The sequence below is a fragment of the Theropithecus gelada genome, chromosome 12, assembly GCF_003255815.1.
Source record: "Theropithecus gelada isolate Dixy chromosome 12, Tgel_1.0, whole genome shotgun sequence".
NCBI classification, from domain to species: domain Eukaryota; kingdom Metazoa; phylum Chordata; class Mammalia; order Primates; family Cercopithecidae; genus Theropithecus; species Theropithecus gelada.
The window spans coordinates 2828566-2848598 of record NC_037680.1 but is presented as its reverse complement, the minus strand read 5'-3'; the positions used below and the strand labels follow the sequence as shown (position 1 = coordinate 2848598).

The window sequence follows — 20033 nt, the reverse complement described above, 5'->3', positions numbered from 1 at the left end:
TATCAAAAATCTTTGAACTATATATTTAAAATGGGTAAATTGTATAACATATGAATTGTATCTCAATAAAGCTGTTTAAATGTTTTTTTTTTTTTTTTTTTTGAGATGGAGTCTGCACTGTTTCCCTGGCTGGAGTGCGGTGGCATGACCTCGGCTCACTGCAACCTCCACCTCCCAGGTTCAAGTGATTCTCCTTGCCTCAGCCTCCAAAGTACCTGGGATTACAGGCACCCGCCACGACGCCTGGCTAATTTTTTTGTATTTTTAGTAGAGAACGGGGTTTCACTCTGTTGGCCAGGCTGGTCTCGAACTCCTGACCTCGTGATCCACCTGCCTCAGCCTCCCAAAGTGCTGGGATTACAGCTGTGAGCCACTGCGCCTGGCCAAAAATGTAAAAAATAAAAAAATCAATTGTATTTCTATTGTATACTCACTGGTATTGTAGTACCAGTGAGTACACAAAATATGAAATTAAGAAAACAATTCCGGCCGGGCACAGTGGCTCACGCCTATAATCTGAGCACTTTGGGAGGCTGAGGCGGGCGGATCATCAGGAGTTCAAGACCAGCCTGGCCAACATGGTGAAACTCCATCTCTACTAAAAATACAAAAATTAGCTGAGCATGGTGGTGTGTGCCTGTAGTCCCAGATGCTTGGGAGGTTGAGGCAGGAGAATCACTTGAACCTGNACCTACGTGAACATTGGAGGGGGAGGGGAGAGGAAAAACAAAAAAAACCCCCCCCCACCCCACCCGGGCAAAAGAAAGGAAAACAAAAAAAAAAAAAAAAAAAAAAAAAAAAAAAAAAAAATTCAATTTATAATAGCATCAAAAACAATAAAGTCCTTAGAAACAGGTTTAGCAAATGAAGTGAAGAACTTATACTCTGAATACGTCAAATGAAAGAAATTAAAGTAATACTAAATAAATGGAAGGACATCCCATGTTTATGAATCAGAAGTCTTAATACTAAAATGGCAGAATTTCCCAAACTGCTCAATAGATTCAACATAAACCATATCAAAATCTCAGATGACTTATTTGCAGAAGTTGACAGGCTGATCCTAAATTCATGTGGAAATTTAATGAATGCAGAACAGCCAAGTCAATCTTCAGAAAGACTAACAAAATGGAGAACTCACACTTCCCAATTTCAAAACTTTCTACAATGTTACAATAAGTGAAACAGTGGGGTGGTGGCTGTCACATGCATAGAGCAATGGAACACAATTGAGAGTCTATAAATAAATCTTTACACATACAACTTATTGATCTTTGAAAAACTGCCAAGACAATTCAGTGGAAAAAGAATGGTTTTTCAACAGATAGTACTGGGACAACTGGTTAGCTACATATAATATTAAGAAAACCAAGTGGGATCCCTCTATATCACACAACATGCCAAAATTAACTCACAATAAACACCAAAATGAGGGTAATAGTTACAGGGTGGAGGATTTGTTTTGGGGGCAACAAAAACGTTCTCAAACTGATTATCATGATGGATGCCCAACTCTGTGACTATGGGACTACGGTAAAAGCCATTGAATTATATACTTCAAGTAGGTGAACTGTGTGGTATGTAAATTGTAATATCTCAATAAATCATTTTAAACAATGAAACGACAAAGGGTTATCATTAATGATTCCATGGATGTGACCAGGATGATAAAGGAATTCTATGAACAACTCTATGCCCACAAATCTCATAATTTAGATGAAACGACCCAACTCCTTCAAAGACAGAAACGAGTAAAACATAAGGAGAAACAGACAATCTGACTAGGCCTATATCTATTTTAAATTGAATCAACAATTAATAATCTTCCAGAAAAGAAAATGACAGGTCTAAATGTTTTCACTGCTGAATTTTGCCAGACATTTCAGGAAGAAATACTGATTGTCTACGATCTCCTTCTCAGAAATAGAAGCAGAAGGAACACTTCCTCACTCATTGTATGAGACTAGTGTTACTCTGATGCCAAAACCATGCAAAGACAGAGCAAAAAATAAAACCACAAACCACTGACTCTTATGAACATAGATACAATAAAATATTGGCAAGCTGAATCTAACGATGTATAAAAAGAACTGCACATCACAACCCAGTGGGATTCATTCCAGGTATGCTGGTTGGACTGGCTGTATCAGCAATAAAAATTCAGTTAATGTAATCTACTATGTCAACGGTCTAAAAGGAAAATTCATATGATCATATCAGTTGATGTAAAAAAGCATTTGCCAAAATCTACCATCTATTCAATGGTTGAAAACTCTTAGCAAAGGAGTAATAGAAGGGAGCTTCCTCAACTTGATAAAATAAATCTACAAAAAACCCTACAGTTAACATCATAGTTAATAGTGAGAAACTGGACACCTTACCCTTAGGATTGGGAGGAAGGCAAGAATTTCCCCTCTCTCCAATCCTATTCAACATCTTTCTGGAAGTCCTAGCTAACGTATTGTCAGGAAAAGGAAATACAAGTTATACAGATAGGGAAAGAAGAACTAAAACTATGTGTTCACAGATGGAATGATTGATTCTGTAGCAAATCTCTAAGAATTGACAATAAAGGCCACCAAAACAAAACAAAACACCACACTTCTGCAAATATTGCAATATGCAGCACCCAAGGTTAATAACATAGAAATGTCAATTGCTGCCAGGCACGGTGGCTCACGCCTGTAATCCCAGCACTTTGGGAGGCTGAGGCGGATGGATCATGAGAGGTCAGGATTTCGAGACCAGCCCGGCCAACACAGAGAAACCCTGTCTCTACTACAAATACAAAAATTAGCCAGGTGTGGTGGCGTGCACCTGTAGTCCCAGCTACTCAGGAGGCTGAGGCAGGAGAATCGCTTGAACCCAGGAGGCAGAGGTTGCGGTGAGCTGAGATTGCCCCACTGCACTCCAGCCTGGGCAACAAGAACAAAACTCCGTCTCAAAACAAACAAAAAAAACAACAAAAAAGAAATATCAATTGTTTTTTCTGTATACCACCAGTGAACAACTGGAATTTGAAACTAAAAACCTAGTGCCCTTTACAATAGCACCAAAAAAATCAAACACTTACAAATCTTAGTGAAACATGTACAGGATGTATATGAGGAAAACTGCGAAAACTCTACTGAAAGAAATCAAAGATACAGATAAATGAAGGGATAGTTCATATTTGTGAATTAGAACACACAACACTGTTATCAATTATTTGCAACTTGATCTACAAAGTCTACATAATGCTAATCAAAGTCTCAGCAAACTATTTTGTAGATGTCAACAGAGTCTATAATTTATAGGGAAAGACAAAAGACCGGAATAGCCAACACAAGAATGAAGAACAAAGATGAAGAACTGACACTGCCCAACTTTAGGACTTACTACAAAACTACACTGACGTGCTATTCATCAAGGAAGTGGATCCACGGAACAGAAGAGAAGGCCCCACACATAAGTCAATTGATCTCTGACAAGAGAGCAAAGGCTTATTAGCAAAGGCTTCAAAGAGAAATCTTATTAGGATTTCAGTGGAGCAAGGAGAGGCTTTTCAACAACTGGTGCTGGAACACAACTGGATGCTCATACGACAAAACAAAACACAAAAGCCCTGACTCATGCCTGTAATCCCGACACTTCGGGAGGTAGAGGAGGGTGGATCGTTTGAGCTCAGGAGTTTGGGACCAGCCTGGACAACATGGTGAAACGCTATCTCCATAAAAAATACAAAAATTGGCCGGGCGCGGTGGCTCAAGCCTGTAATCCCAGCACTTTGGGAGGCCGAGACGGGTGGATCACGAGGTCAGAAGATCGAGACCATCCTGGCGAACATGGTGAAACCCCGTCTCTACTAAAAAATACAAAAAAATAGCCGGGCGAGGTGGCGGGTGCCTGTAGTCCCAGCTACTCCGGAAGCTGAGGCAGGAGAATGGCGTAAACCCGGGAGGCGGAGCTTGCAGTGAGCTGAGATCCGGCCACTGCACTCCAGCCCGGGCGACAGAGCGAGACTCCGTCTCACAAAAAAAAAAAAAAAAAAAAAAAAAAAATACAAAAATTAGCTGGACGTGGTGGCATGGCCTGTAGTCTCAGACACTTCAGAGGCTGAGGTGGGAGGATCGCTTAGGTCCAGAAGATTGAGGCTGCCGTGAGCCGTGATCATGCCACAGCACTCCAGCCTGGATGAGAAAGCGAGACCCCGTCTCAGAACAAAAACAAAACCAAAAAATCCTTGACAGACCTTACATCTTTCATAAAAACCAACTCAAAATGGGTCATAAACCTAAATACAAAACATGAAACTATAAAACTCATAGAAAACAGGAGAAAATCTAGGTGCCTTAGGTTTAGCAGTATCTTTAAATGTCCAAAGCACAATTCATGAAAGAAAAAATTAAAAAGTTGTTACTTTGTTAAAATTAAAAACTTCTGGCTGGGCGCGGTGGCTCACGCCTGTAATCCCAGCACTTTGGGAGGCCGAGGCACGCAGATCACGAGGTCAGGAGATCGAGACCATCCTGGCTAACACGGTGAAACCCCGTCTCTACTAAAAATACAAAAAAACTAGCCGGGCGTGGTGGCGGGCGCCTGTGGTCCCAGCTACTTGGGAGGCTGAGGCAGGAGAATGGCGAGAACCCACAAGGCGGAGCTTGCAGTGAGCTGAGATCCGGCCACTGCACTCCAGCCTGGGCGACACAGCGAGATTCCGTCTCAAAACAAAACAAAACAAAACAAAACAAAAAAACTTCTGCTCTTCAAAAGGTACTACTGGCCAGGCACAGTGCTGTGATCCCAGCACTTTGGGAGGCTGACAGGCTGAGGTAGGAGATTCCCTGAGAACCCCTGAGTTTGAGACCAGGTTGGGCAACATAGTGAGATCCCATCTCTACAAAAAATACAAAAATGAGCTGGGTGTGGTGGCGCATGCCTGAAGCCTCAGCTACTCGGGAGACTGAGGTGGGAGCTTTGCTTGAGCCCGGGAGGTCAAGGTTACAGTGATCTGTGATCATGCCACCGTACGCCAGTCTGGGCAACAGAACGAGACCCTGTCTCAATTTAAGATAATAATAACAATAATAAAGGCAAAGATGTGAATAGATATTTCCCCTGAGAGGATACTAAAGAAGGCAAATGAACATATGAAAATGCTCAACATCATCTATCACCAGGGAACTGCAAATGAAAATGAAATACCACCACACACCTACTAGAAAGACTAAAATCCAAAAAGCACTGACCACACCAAATACAGGAACTCTCCTTCACTGCTGGTTGTGAAATGATACACCCCATTAGAGGGCAGTTTTGCGGTTCCTTACAAAACTAAACATAGTTTTCCACCTTACAACCCAGCAATCACACGCCTAGATTTTCACCCAACCGATCTGAAAAGTGATTTACACATAAAGACCTGCACATAAATGCTTATAGCAGCTTTATTCATAATAGCCAAGAATGGAAAGCAAACCAATGGGTCCTTCAATAGGGGAGTGGACGAACTGCTACATACTCACACAGAATACCACTCAGCAAGGGAAACAACGTACTGATATTCCTGACAAATGGATGAAGCTCAAATTACGTTGAGCAAAAGAAGCCAGACACAAGTATGTATGTACTGCATGAATCTATATGAAGTTAACGAACCAAACGAATCTGTGTTAACAGGTGGTAGATCAGTGTTTACGTTTTTTTGTGGGGGGCGGGGTGAGGCAGAGGGGTACTGACTACAGAGAGCTGCTCCTTTGAGGTTATAGAAATGTCATGTATCTTTATTTGGGTGTTGGCTATGGGTGTATATATTTGTCAAAACACAAGATTTTGACAAATCTTATTAAGAGTTGGACATTCTACTCTGTATTTGTACAAGAAAAATGATTATTTGGAAAAAAAAAGTTACTGGGGCAGTGGAGGGCTGTAATTGGATGTGGCTGTGGCGAAGCTTCTGGAGATGAATGACAAGTTTCTATTTCTTACCATGGGGGTGATCTGAAAGTTGTTCTTAAGTAAGAATTTATGAATCTATACATTTGTTTCATGTACTAGGCTTTCGGATGTGTGGCATTTTATAATGTAAAAAAAAAAAATGTTTTTAAGGAGTCCATTTCATCATTGGTTGGGTTGGACTACATAATCTGTAAATAAATATTCAACCCTATAATTGTATGACTCTGTATTATTACTGACAAAATCAGTAGGCCAGGTGCAGTGGCTCACGCCTGTAACCCCAGCACTTTGGGAGGCTGAGGCAGGAGGACTGCTTGAGGTCAGGAGTTTGAGACTGGCCTGGGCAACATAGTGAGATCCCTCCTCTACAAAAAATTAAAAAACTAGCTAGGCACGGCGGTGTGCGCCTGTAGTTCCAGCTACTCAGGAAACTAAGGCAGGAAGATTGCTCATACCTGGGAGGTCGAGGCTGTGGTGAGCTGTGTTCGTCTCACTGTATTCCAGCCTGAATGACACCAAGACTATCTCAAAAAAACAAAACAAAACAACACTCGTTATGAAGACATAAAAATATTACAAGACATTTTCTTTCTAAATGTTTTTTGTAGAAGTGGGATCCCACTATGTTGCCTAGGTTGATCTCGAACCCCTGGGCTCTCAAGAGATCTTCCTGCTTCAGCCTTCCAAAGTGTTGAGATTATAGGCGTGGGCCACGATTCCTCTTTAATAAAACTTTGGGAGGCTGAGGCAGGAGGACTGCTTGAGGTACTTTTGTTTTTAGACAGGGTCTCACTCTGTCACCCACGCTGGAATGCAGAGGTGTGATCTCAGCTCACTGCAGCCTCTGCCTACCAGGTTCAAGTGATTCTCCTGCCTCAGCCTCCTGAGCAGCTGGGACTACAGGCGTGTGCCACCAAGCCCTGCTAATTTTTATTTTTTTAGTGGACACAGGGTTTCACCACATTGGCCAAGTTGGTCTCGAACTCCTGAGCTCGTGTTCCGCCTGCCTTGGCCTCCCAAAATGCTGGGACTACAGGTGTGAGCCACTGCGCCCGGCCAATAAAACTATATTCAAAAACCATTGTTTGTAGGCAAGAATCATCCCCTCTGCCTCTCCTAAGTTCTGACTGCATTGTCCTCAGAAGGGGAAGACATCCGGAAAACACTATTTTCTAATCTGCACTGACTTCAAGGCTTGTACTGACAAGCTTTCTGCAAAAAAGTAATCTCTAGCCTGAGCAACACATGACATCCCACCTCTTACAAAGAAAAAAAAAAAATTAGCTGGGTATGGTGGCAAGCACTGGTAGTCCCAGATACTCAAGAGACTGAGGCAGAAAAATCGCCTGAGCCCAGGAGTTGGAGGTTGCAGTGAACTATGATTGAGCCACTGCACTCAGCCTGGGTGACAGAGTGAGATCCTGTCTCGAAAAAAAAAAAAAAGCCATAGAGAACATGTCTATAATACAGGCTCCTACATACTGAATCCCGTCCTGCTCTAGCCAAAGACCACATGTGACCACTAAGGCAACGTGTACACTGATGACAAACTCCAGCAAAGGAACACTGTTCTAGGAGTTACACTAGACTGGCGCCTAGTAAAACCTTTTCAAGTTTTCTCCATATCCTCATGAAATACTCTAGTCCAGCAGCCTCGACTGCGCCCAGGATGTCTTTAGTCTAGGCTCTGCAGGCCTGGGTGGTCTCCCCAATCCCACAGATGACAGCTTACCATTCTACTATGAGGAAGGCTGTCTCAGGCGAGCCAGGGCCTTGGTCCCAAAGGCATGGGCAGAAATGGAACACTGCCCGTCTCAAATCTGTTCAGGTCAGAGCGAAGGGAAGTGCTCCAGCCCCAACCTGGTAGCTGAAAGCAGGTGTCCTAAGGAAGGAGGGTGGTCAGGTCTTGTCTGCAGAGCAGAAGCCTCTGAGAAAAATCTTTCCTGCTCTGTCGCATGGAGGCCAGACAGAGGTGGTTGGTCTTGTGCCCACAGGAAGCGGATCTGAGTTACCTTTCCACTCAGGTTAGTTCAGAGGAAGAGGAACCTGTGGAGAGGATCCACCCACCCGAAAGCTCTGCCCCCAGTACTGCAGCCTTAACAGTCCTAGAATTGGACCAATTTATATCCGCACTGGGCCACAATACAGGCTCATATTTAAGAGAGCCAAGATCCAACAGATTTCACCACTGTAGCATACTCAAACTACCCTGATAAGTGGAACTCTATGCAAACAGCATAACTTCAACAAAGTAGGCTCCCAACAACGTGTGAAAAACCAAAGCAGGGTAAACATTTCAGCGAAAGTCAGTGTGGCGCTGATTCACTTGACAGAAAGATGCAAACTGCGCATGTACAAAAACCTCTTTGAGTCTTTTATTAACGTCTGGAGATGTGTGGTACATACGATTAACAGCATCACACCAGCTACAGAAGTACAGAGAACCAAGAGAATGTACTTCAGAACAAGGATCTGAGAGCACCTTACGGTGTTGCCTGCTCTGAACCTCCACAAAAACCCAATTCTGACACACGCAAGACAGACGATATAACAATTTCACTTGGGAATGGTTCCTTTAAAAAAATGACAAGAACTAATAGTTCAAACCCTTTAGAGTGTGAGATGCGGCAGCTCGCTTGGTGCCGTGGCACTGTTGTAAAAGGCCAACGTGGGCATTTGAAGGTCAGGCAGAAGAACCGAATGGGGTGGGTGGAAGAGGTTTTATTTTCAGTGTAGAGAGATAACAGATGGTCCGAGTGGATACTTTCAGTCCAGGCTCAGTATGGGGCCTGCAGGAATCCACGAGATAAATACAGTCTATGAACCGGAAGGCTGAACAACCCCAGCCAGCCATCCTTGTCATTGCTTCCAACTGGTGGACACTGACGCATCTGGAGTCACTTACGACACAGAGCAGGTTTAACAGGGGTGCCCCGAACGCAAGAAGGCGGCTCACTGTGTCCAGTCAGCTCTGATCCTTTCACGCCACTGGATGTCACGGGGCCCTCTGCTTTCACATGTGAACTAAGGAACACTTCCTTTATTTCAAAGTTCCACTTTGGAAAACCAAACCCCCCCCCCCCCACCCCCACCATCATTCTTCATCAATTTGCTTCCAAACTCCTGATTCTTCTGGGTCTAGACTTTTTCCTTTCGCTTCAATTTGGACACTTTTTTGACAGTCCCGTTCTTGTTCAGAAGCTTCAGGACGCGGTCTTTATGATCTAAAACCTTAAGCATGGAGTCTCTGGCTTCACTGATTTGATCCATCACGAGTTTACACCTCTGCATATTTCCCTGAAACAGAAGACATCACATCATCAATCAGTGATCGTGAGGGCAGTACGGCTTTTAAAAAAACTGCTTGCCTTCGGGCAGAGGCCGCGTTGAGGCTTCCACATAGAGAAAGCGTCTTCTTGTTTCTCAGCAGTGCAGGCTGAAGCACATGTTTTTAACTGAAGATAAGAGGGATACGGGGGGCAACAGGAGAAGTAGGGCTTTACAGAAAGCAACTTCACAAAGTGGATGATCAGAAGGGAAGGGGCTCACTCAAACCTGTATCAGTTCATTTATTCGGTGGAGATCATCATCGGTTGCTGCTTTTTTCTTTGGGATAATCCCTTCCTGCAGGTTGGTAAGTCTTTCATAGACATCATGTTCTAGATTCGTCTGCAACACACAAAAGGGAGAATATCATGACCTCGGAAATATTTTTCAATGTCAACCCCAGGCAAATGAACCCACCTTGAATCACCTTTGTAAACTGTCTAAGAGTTGTTTGGGTGACAATGTCCTTTCTCCTAAGGAAGGACTAAGATACTAAGGTTTAAAAACAGTAAAGGGGCTGGGCGCGGTGGCTCACGCCTATAATCCCAGCACTTTGGGAGGTTGAGGCGGGTGGATCACCTGAGGTCCGGAGTTCGAGACCAGCCTGACCAATGTGGTGAAACCCCATCTCTATTAAAAATACAAAATTAGCCGGGCGTGGTGGTGCGTGCCTGTAATCCCAGTTACTCGGGAGGCTGAGGCAGAAGAATCGCTTGAACCCGGGAGGCAGAGGTTGCAGTGAGCTGAGATCGCACCATTGCACTCCAGCCTGGGCAACAAGAGTGAAATTCCATCTAAAAAACAAATAAATACAATACAATAAAATAAAGGCAGTAAAGGAAACGGATCAACAAAGATTGACATTATAATTTGCCATAGTTCAGAGCCTATCTTCAAGGATAACTTTTGAATACTGCCTTGAATCCACAATTCTTCTGAAACACAAGTCTCCAAGTTTCACAGAAGTGATTTCTGCTAAGTCAGAAGTAGCCAAGGTACTACATTTTTTAGATACTGACAACAGACAATGCTCTTCAGGTCACTGCTACTGAAAAGAAGGAAAAACTTTATGAGGTTGTTGCCTCCTCTTCACCCAGCTGGTGAAGGAGGGATTCTTGCCCGAGCGTTATAGAAATGGCCAAACATATAAGATCCAACATTGGACAGATAAGATTAACAGCAGTTTATGAATCACAAATACAGTCATGCTCTGCTTTATGACAGAGATATGTTCTGAGAAATGTCTTTAGGCAACTTTGCTGTTGTGTGACCATCACAGAATGTACTTACACAAACCTAGATGTTATGGACTACCACATACTTAGACTACATGATAGAGCCTACTGCTCCTAGACTACAAACATGTATACCATGTCACTGCAAGGAATAGTGCGGGAAACGGAAACACAGTGTTAACTGTTTGTGTGTCCACACATATCTACACATAGAAAAGGTATGGTAAAAATATGGCATGACAGATTAAAAACGGTAAAGAGCACTCACATGAATGCAGTCTATTAGGACGGTGAAGTTGCTCTGGGTGAGTCAGGGGGTGAGCAGTGAGTGAATGTGAAGCTCTAAGACATCACTGTACACTACTGTGGGCTTTACAAGCACTGTGTCCTGAGGCTACACTAAATCTATTAAAAATATTCTTCTTTCTTCAATAACAAATTAACCTTAGCATACTCTTTTTACTTTACAAACTTCTAAACTGTTTTAAACTTTTTGACTCTTTTGCAATAAAACTTAGCTTAAAATACATGTTGTGGGACAAATGTGGACACTGTTGGGCAGTTACAAAAAATTATTTTCTTTATATCTTTATTCTATAAACTTTGTTTTCTTCCTTTTTTTTGAGATAGTGTCTTACTCTGTTGTCCAGGATGGAGTGCAGTGGCGCGATCATGGCTAAGGGCAGCCTTGGTCTTCCGGGCTCAACAGATCCTCCTACCTCAGCCTCCCAGGTAGCTGGGACTAGAGGTGTGCACCACTACACCCAGCTAATTAAAACACTTTTGTTTTGTAGAGACAGGGTCCCACTATGTTGCCCGGCGGGCCTCAAACTCCTGGGCCCAAGCAATCCTCTTGCCCCAGCCTCCCAAAATGCTGGGATCACAGGCCTGAGCCACTGACCTTGGCCCCTTATTTTGGATTTAAAAAAAATTTAACTTTTTTAACTTGTTAAAAATTAAAGACACAGGACAGACTGGGCAACACAATGAGACCCCTTCTCTACAATTTTATTTTTCCCCCAAGACGCAGTTTCGCTCTTTTGCCCAGGCTTGAGTGCAGTGGCACAATCTCAGTTCGCTGCAACCTCCGCCTTCTGGTTTCAAGCGATTCTCCTGCCTCAGTCTCCCGAGTAGCTGACGCCTGCCACTATGCCTAGCTTATTTTTGTACTTTTATTAGAGACGGGGGTTTCACCATGTTAGCCATGGTCTCAAACTCCTGACCTCGTGATCTGCCCACCTCGCCCTCCCAAAGTCCTGGGATTACAGGTTTGAGCCACCACATCTGGCCTCTACAAAAAATGTTTAAAAATCAGCCGGGTGCAGTGACTCACACGTAGTCCCAGCTGTTTGTGGGGGCTAAGGTGAGAGGATTACTTAAGCCCAGCAGGCTGATCATGGCTGTAGTAAGCCATGATTGTGCCACTGCACTCCAACCTGGGCAACAGAGCAAGACTCCGTCTCAAAGAAAAAACAAAAAACAAAAACAAAACCAAAAAAGAACAGGAGAGAGGGAGAGGTATGACCTGGTCTCTGGATGATGATGTGTTGACTGGCTTATCTGAATACTATTGGAATATTGGAAGCTGGCAGGGAACTGGAGTCTACTACTCAGCAAGGAGCACGAGTTGTGTGCCTGGTCCCTGTGGTATGAGGGGTTGTTTGGCTAGAAGACTTCATCTGAGGGAGCAGAGTTGGGAGGAGGGACTCTCGGTTAGGCCATTTGAGGCTCCCCCTATTTCAGATGTCACAACATAACACTGAATCTTAAATTTAGGTCTTACACCACAGTTGTCCCATATATTTTGGATCTGGGTACCAGAACTCAAATATATTTCAGTTTTAATCACATGTAACTGACACAGTGATATTACACAGCACACATACAAATGCTACCATAACCCGTGTTAGCTGGGAATGCTTCACAGTTACTTTTAAAAAGCTCTATGAACTCAGCAATCTCCAGTGTCTTCTCCTTTCTTCAGCATGATGAACAACTGCTAGAACTCCACCTACCAGCTGTAGTAACTGGGCGGCACAGAGGTGAACTTTCCAGCCTTGAGCACGACAGGATACTCCTTTCTGATTAGCTATTTCCTGCAGCATAGCTTTCTTCTCCTCTGGAACCATAAAAAACAAAAATATGTGTATTTCAGTGTTTAAAAAGGTAAATGATTTGTGTTCAAGCAGTGTAAATGCCATTATTTTAATAAGAATTTTGTTATGTTTTTGAGACAATGGTACAATCTCGGCTCACCGCAACCTTTGCCTCCTAGGCTCAAACGATTCTCCCATTTCAGCCTCCCAAGTAGCTGGGACTACAGGTGTGCGCCACCACGCTGGGCTCACTTTTGTGTTTTTTGTAGGGATGGGGTCTTGCTATGTTGACCAGGTTGGTCTTGAATTCCTGGGCTCAAGCAATTTGCCTGCCTTGGCCTCCCAAAGTTTTGGGATTACAGGCATAAACTGCCGTACCCGGCCATAAGAACTTCTTTCTTTGAGGTAATGGTTTCATGTAGGAGAGGTAAACCAAGAGGACTCCAGGCTGCTTACTTCCCTCCTTCCCCTCCACTAAGTGCTACCTCCTAAAGCAGGGCTGTCACTCAGAGAGAAGCTTGCCACATGTCAAGCCGGGGCCTCCCCCATCTCCAAGGCCCTGGCTCAAACATTTGGCCGGAAGACGTGGGCTGTAAAACAGATGCCTTCTAACTTCTTCCTGAAGGAAGTGAGTCCATTTGCAAGAGTGTGAAGAAGTTCAAACCTAAAGGTGCTCCTGAGAGCAGTGGAGGCTGTGGTGAAGGGAATTGCAGGAGATTTGTGGAACTAATGAAGATGTAGCCTAGACCTTGTGCAGGCTAGTTTGAAGGAAAGAACAAAGCATAAGAGGTGCTGGGATTACAAGAGGGAGCCTTTCCAAGGGCAGAACAACTTTATCAAATCAAGAAAGAACTCTTCTTTTTCTGTTTCGAACACTGTTTATCATGAAAAGGTGTTTAGGCCGGGTGCGGTGGCTCAAGCCTGTAATCCCAGCACTTTGGGAGGCCGACATGGGCGGATCACGAGGTCAGGAGATCGAGACCATCCTGGCTAACACAGTGAAACCCCGTCTCTACTAAAAGATACAAAAAACTAGCCGGGCGAGGTGGCGGGTGCCTGTAGTCCCAGCTACTCAGGAGGCTGAGGCAGGAGAATGGCGTAAACCCAGGAGGCGGAGCTTGCAGTGAGCTGAGATCCGGCCACTGCACTCCAGCCCGGGCGACAGAGCGAGACTCCGTCTCAAAAAAAAAAAAAAAAAAAAAAAAAAAAAGAAAAGGTGTTTAATTTTGTCAAATTTTCTCTATTATTGACTGATACAATCATGTGATTTTTCTTCTTTAGCTTTCGTTGTGGGTTGGCTTTCTTCCCAAAAGATATGTTGAAGTTCCTTGGTACCTGTGACTATAACTGCACTAGAATGTAATGTAGGCCGAGCGCAGTGGCTCACACTTGTAATCCCAGCACTTTGGAAGGCCGAGGCAGGTGGATCACTTGAGGTCAGGAATTCGAAACCAGCCTGGCCAACATGGTGAAACCCTGTCTCTACTAAAAATACAAAAAATTAGCTGGGTGTGGTGGTGGGTGCCTGTAATCCCAGCTACTCAGGAGGCTGAGGCACAAGAATTGCTTGAACCCGGGAGGCGGAGGTTGCAGTGAGTTAAGACTGCACCACTGTACTCCAGCCTGGGGGACAGAGCAAGACTCCATTGCAAGAAAAAAAAAAAAAGGTAATTTGGTTAAGAAGTCATACTGGATTAAGGTGAGCTGTAAATCCAGTGACTAGTGCCTGTACAAGGAGGGAGGGAGAGAGAGAAAGGAGGATAGGAGAGGCAGAGAGACAAAGAGAAGAATGCCATTTGAAGACGGAGACAGACTGGAGTGGTGCAGGTGGAAGCCAGGAACACCAAAGATTGCCGGCAATCACAAGAAACCAAAGAGGCAAGGGAGGATTCTCCTCTACTGCTTTCACAGCCAGCATGATCCTATCAGACCTTTATTCTGGACTTCCAGCCCCCAGAACCATGAGAGGATAATTCGTACTGTTTTATGCCACCCAGTTCACAGTACTTTGTTATGGCAACCCTAGGAAATTAATAAGGCCAGTTAATAGGGTGAATTACTTTGGCTTTCAAATGTTGAACCAGCTTTGTACAGCAAAAATAAATTCTACTTGGTCAAGGTATATACTGCTGGATTTGATTTGCTAATATTTTATTAATGCATTTTTACATCTGTATTCATGAGGAATATCGATCTGTCGTTTTCTATATTTGTACACTCTGGTTTTGATAGTATGAAAATATTGGCTTCATAAAACAGATTTGGAATGTCCTTGCCTACATTTTAAAAGACACTGCTGAGAAGTGGATCATTACCTGGTGAGCCGATTATCTTATCAGTATGTAACGTCCCTCTCTGTCTCTAGCAATTTTCTTTCCTCAGAAGTTTACTTTATGTGACATTAATATAGCCACTCCTGCTTTTTTGTAAATTAATTTCATATTGTGTGAATTAATTTCGTATTGTGTGCATGCGTGGTTTTTTTTTTTTTTGAGACGGAGTCTCACTCTGTCGCCTAGGCTGGAGAGCAGCAGCATGATCTCGGCTCACTGCAAACCTCCACTTCCCAGGGATTCGTGCGATTCTCCTGCTACAGCCTCCTGAAGAGCTGAAATTACAGGTGTGTACAACCATGCCTGGCTAATTTTTATATTTTCAGTAGGGGTGAGGTTTCACCATGTTGGCCAGGCTGGTCTCGAACTCCTGACCTCAGGTGATCCACCCACCTTGGCCTCCCAAAGTGCTGGGATTACAGGTGTCAGTCACCACGCCTGGCTTGCATGTGTTTTTCTAGCCTTTTACTGTCAATCTACCTATGCCACTGTATTCAAAGTGAGTTTCTTGTACACAGCACATAGTTGGATTGTGTTTTTTCATTGATTCTGCCAATCTGTGTTTAATTGGTATGTTTAGACTATTTACATTTATGACAATAACTAGTATGTAAGGCTTAGGTCTGCCACATTACTACGTGTTTTCTGTACTTCTTTTCTTTCCTGTGAGGTTTTTTTTTTTTTGAGACAGAGTCTTGCTCTGTCGTCCAGGCTGGAGTGTGGGGCGGTGGTGCGATCTTGGCTCACTGCAACCTCTGCCTCCCAGGTTCAAGAGATTCTCCTGCCTCACAGCCTCCGGAGTAGCTGGGATTAAAGGCGCCCGCCATCACGCCTGGCTAATTTTTTTGTATTTTTAGTAGAGACAGGGTTTTACCATGTTGGCCAGGCTGATTTTCAACTCCTGACCTCCAGTGATCCACCCGCCTCAGCCTCCCAAAGTGCTGGGATTACAGGCGTGAGTCACCACGCCTGGCCTCCTGTGAGTTTTAGTCTATCTTCATGTATTTATAGATATAATTTATATGTTATTTTGTAGCTTAGGCAAAATAGTTGCACTAAAGTTTCCTAGTCAAGAGGCACTGTGTAAAGGGGGTTAGTATGAATATAGTGAAACAAAGATTCAGGAATTGTAAAAATTCAGCTGTCAAGTTATCTTTCTTGAGATAGTTTTTGAAGAGCAAGTCCCAATAAACATTTAGACTCTTGTAGTGTGGCTGGAAATGCTACCGAGCAAATTCCTAAATAATTTTTCTATGGAATTCTTGTGGCATGAAGAGCTGTTCAGTGGTTCATATCCTACTTCCACTAAAAGGCAGCACTCCCTGCTCTCTGGAAATCTCATTCTTTCCCAATCTCAGAGCACACTTGTGAGGAAGAAAAGCTGGGAAATGTAGCTGCCTCTGTACTTCCATTCAGAGACTGAACTGTTAGCTTCTCTACCTCTGCTTAATTAGTCAGTACTCCATCCAAGTGGGACTCATCTCGAGCCTTCAAGAAAACCCTTAGAGCAGTTTCCAAATGGAATTTATGTAAGAGAATGGGAAATGTGACCAATTATCTAGAGGCTCACATTTCTTTGTACATATATTATATCCGAGATTAATGGCACTTAAAGTCCATCAGTAGAAATATTTGCAGGTATTTGCAAAGTACTATCAGCACTTTCAATCATATGTGGGTTTATTAAAAGGTTATTCTCAGGTTCTACCAGAACAACAAAACATTCATTGAGGGCTTACCCTAGACCACTCCAAGAGCTTCGTATATATGTTAAACAAAAGATCCTTTGGCAGAAATGCTTACAATGCACGTATATTTTAGGATCTTAGGAACTACTGCAGACTTAACTGTGTTATACAGTAACCCAGTACAGCTCTTCCACAATGACTCTGGAAGCCACCGGTCTCCTCCATCAGTACTTTGGGAGTTGTTAACACGTGGATTTTACAAAGACCAAGGCTGTCACTTAACCATTAAACTGCAATTCCAATAAATACACACAGCTTGCTAGGGCAAAGGGTAATTTTCTAAGTTTTATATTCTACAGGATATACTTAAACACTGAAGCCTCAAGATTTTGTAACAAAAATTTATGGGTTTTTTGAAACTGGAAAACTGTGGTTCTGTTTTTCTTTTATTTTAATTAAGTTTATACCAATTTCATGCATTAATACCAAACATTTCTGGAGAAACTAACCTTTGACCCGGACGTCACTGTACCTCTGAAAGTGGTGGTAAGCAGCTTTCCAGGGGTTCCGATAGTGACGAAGCAAAGTGATGGGGGGTCTTGGACGCACTGGGACATACCTCACACCTTCCTCATCTATTACAGAGAAGACATTAAACAACTTATTAACATTGTCAGCAATCCTCAAAGTTCAATTCCAGTAAGCAAGGCATGAGTGAGGCTGACTATGTAGCGAGCCTCTGGGTGGGACTCTGACTTTACTGGGAAGCGTCATAACACAAGTCAGCCTGTGACCATTACCAATATACTCCTTGGGAGGAGACTTGCGCTTCTCAGCCTTCACCAGAAGACTCTTGGCAGTGGACTTCTCATCGTCAGTGCTGTTTGTCTCCATCATGTCACCTTCTTCTGTCGAGATCACGTGCTGTTGCTTTCGAGGCTTCTTCCTTGGGGAGGCACCAGGTGGTAGGTCACTTGTAGGCATGGACAGGTTGTTTGCCAGCAATGAGAGAGATGGAGACACAGTGTTGGTAGCCAGCGGAGGAACTGCTGTCACAGGAAAAGGAGCAGACATAGCTGTGAGAACTCAAACACAACGAAGTGTTACCTCCTTCCTTCCAGCACAGACAATGATTAAGAAGGCGGCACAGAGCACCAACATTTACTGAGTCTTCCTATGTGCCTGGCACTGTGCTGAGCACTCTGAGTCTTCCTATGTATCTGGCACTGTGCTAAGCACTCTGAGTCTTCCTATGTGCCTGGCACTGTGCTGAGCACTCTGAGTCTTCCTATGTATCTGGCACTGTGCTAAGCACTCTGAGTCTTCCTATGTGCCTGGCACTGTGCTGAGCACTCTGTGGCAGAAGCTGCAAACTCCTCCCTAGTAGCCCATATCTTCATCTTCCTTAGTTCCAGGACCTCCCTTTGACAAGGGCACAATAATATTCAGCTAAAGAATGTACTTCCTAGCCTCCATGACAGGTGTGGTCATCTCAGATGCAAGTAGAAGCATTTTGTAGCACTTTTAGGGAATTTCCAGGAGGGAGATCTGAGAGAGCAGGTGTGACCTACTCCTTGTGTTCTTTCTGTGATCCTGGAACTCAGATGAGGTGGCTGCAGCATCCCCAGCTGTCCTGAATCAAGAGCATGAAGGTCAAATCCTACAGGTGGTGGAGCGAAGAGGTGGAAGGCGCCTGGCTTTCTAACAATTTGATGAAGTCCACACACCATCCCTGAACTGTCTGCCTCAGGACTTCTTCCAAAGGAGATAACAGGATCTTATGAGTTAAGCTACTATTTTTCACACTTTTTTAACATAAATGTCTAGCAGGTAACCTATTAACTCATTATCGTAAAAATCATCCTAATAAGTACCCATTATTATTATCCTCCAATTCAGAGATGAGAAAATATGGCACAAGTCACACAAGTATGAAGTGGGCAAGCTGGGACTGACAGAGGCAGTCTGGCTTCAGAGCTCGCACTCTCACCGACCACAGTGTGCTACCTCCAGATAAAAAGATGTGTTGTGAGGACGTAAACATTTGTTTGAGCTTGTATGAATCACACATCTAGGAACTTAAAAATCATGTTAAGGGCTCACCTTAACTCTTATCTTCACTCTACCACACACTTGTCCTATTTTCCTCTACCCACTCCGCTGCCCACTCCCAACAGTCATACCCTAAACTTTCCCGTCGCCGTTGAATAGAAACTGCCTCACACCCAATCTCAATTTCTAGCATCCCACTCCCCAGGTAAATCCGACTCTCTTTCTAGGTTCTTCCCCTCAGTACTCAGCCTCCAGCACTCCTTAGGCCTACAGGGAACTATCACCTGTTCACCCAACCATGTTCCTGCAGTCACCCACCCCTCTCATGTCTATCCTCCCCCATCGCCAGGTCTGAACCCTATAATCACTGTATTCCTTTTCTTCCTTCATTGTTCCTTCCTTTTCTTGCTTTACTCACTTAGCAAAAGGACAAGAGGTTAAATCCTATTCTCCAACCAGTCTGCACCTATGCAACTGAATGTCGCCAGAGGGCGACACACTACCATGCTGACTGGCCTCACTCGGACAGCCCTCTCTGCTAAGTCCAGTCTTTCTCGCGATGCCTGCTTCACACCTTCCTCTCCTTTAAACACTCAATGCCTCCGCCACCATTTGTACTCTCAGTGGATGGCCTTGCTTTCTATTTTACTGAAAAAGATAGATGCAATCACAAGAACATGTCCATCAAGTCCCACCACCTCATTTCCCCCTCTCCACTGTGGCCCTATATTCTCCTGTTTTCTCCATGCTTTCAGCAAAGGCCAACCTCTTCAGGTACACACAAATCCCACCCACTCTCACCTCCTCAAACAATGCTCCAGGAATTCACAACTTTCTCCTGCATCCTCAATTCTTCTCAGTCTACTGGATCATTCCCATTAACATAAAAAACTCTTATTTGTCCCATCTTAAAAAAATCTTCTTGGCCAGGCGTGGTGGCTCACCTAATCCTAGCACTTTGGGAGGCCAAGGCAGGCAGATCACAAGGTCAGGAGTTCAAGACCAGCCTGGTCAACATGGTGAAACCCCATCTCTACTAAAAATACAAAAATTAGCCCAGTGTGGTGGCAAGTGCCTGTAATCCCCACTACTCAGGAGGTTGAGGCAGGAGAATTGCTTGAAACCAGAAGGCGGAGGTTGCAGTGGGCCGAGATCATGCCGTTGCACTCTAGCCTGGGCGAAAAAGCACAACTCCATCTAAAAAAAAAAAAATCTTCTTGACATCATGTCACTTCCAACACCTTTTTTCTCTTCCTTTAGAACAAATGCCTCAAACGTGCTGTTTATACATAACGTCTCTATCTCTCCCGGCTTTCTCCTGAACTCGCTCCCAGTCATGCTTTCACCCCATCATTATACAAAAAC

The 20033-nt window shown here is 43.9% G+C and overlaps 1 protein-coding gene across 8 annotated transcripts in view; it reads right to left on the bottom strand.

Annotated features, from left to right (window-relative positions):
• Positions 1-8290: 8290 nt before the first annotated feature.
• The window catches only part of SAP130 (Sin3A associated protein 130), an 84577-nt gene continuing 72834 nt past the window's right edge, over positions 8291-20033 (bottom strand). For 5 of the 8 annotated variants that reach the window (XM_025404786.1, XM_025404791.1, XM_025404789.1 and 2 more), the window contains 5 exons: positions 17417-17665; positions 17126-17251; positions 12515-12618; positions 9493-9606; positions 8295-9234 (listed from right to left, as the gene is read on the bottom strand). In XM_025404786.1, the coding sequence (XP_025260571.1) occupies positions 9076-9234; positions 9493-9606; positions 12515-12618; positions 17126-17251; positions 17417-17665 (752 nt within the window). In that variant the 3' untranslated portion in view covers positions 8295-9075. Of the gene's footprint in view, positions 9235-9492; positions 9607-12514; positions 12619-17125; positions 17252-17416; positions 17666-20033 lie in introns of all 8 variants that reach the window. The other 3 variants (XM_025404784.1, XM_025404790.1, XM_025404785.1) reach the window with 2 other exon arrangements.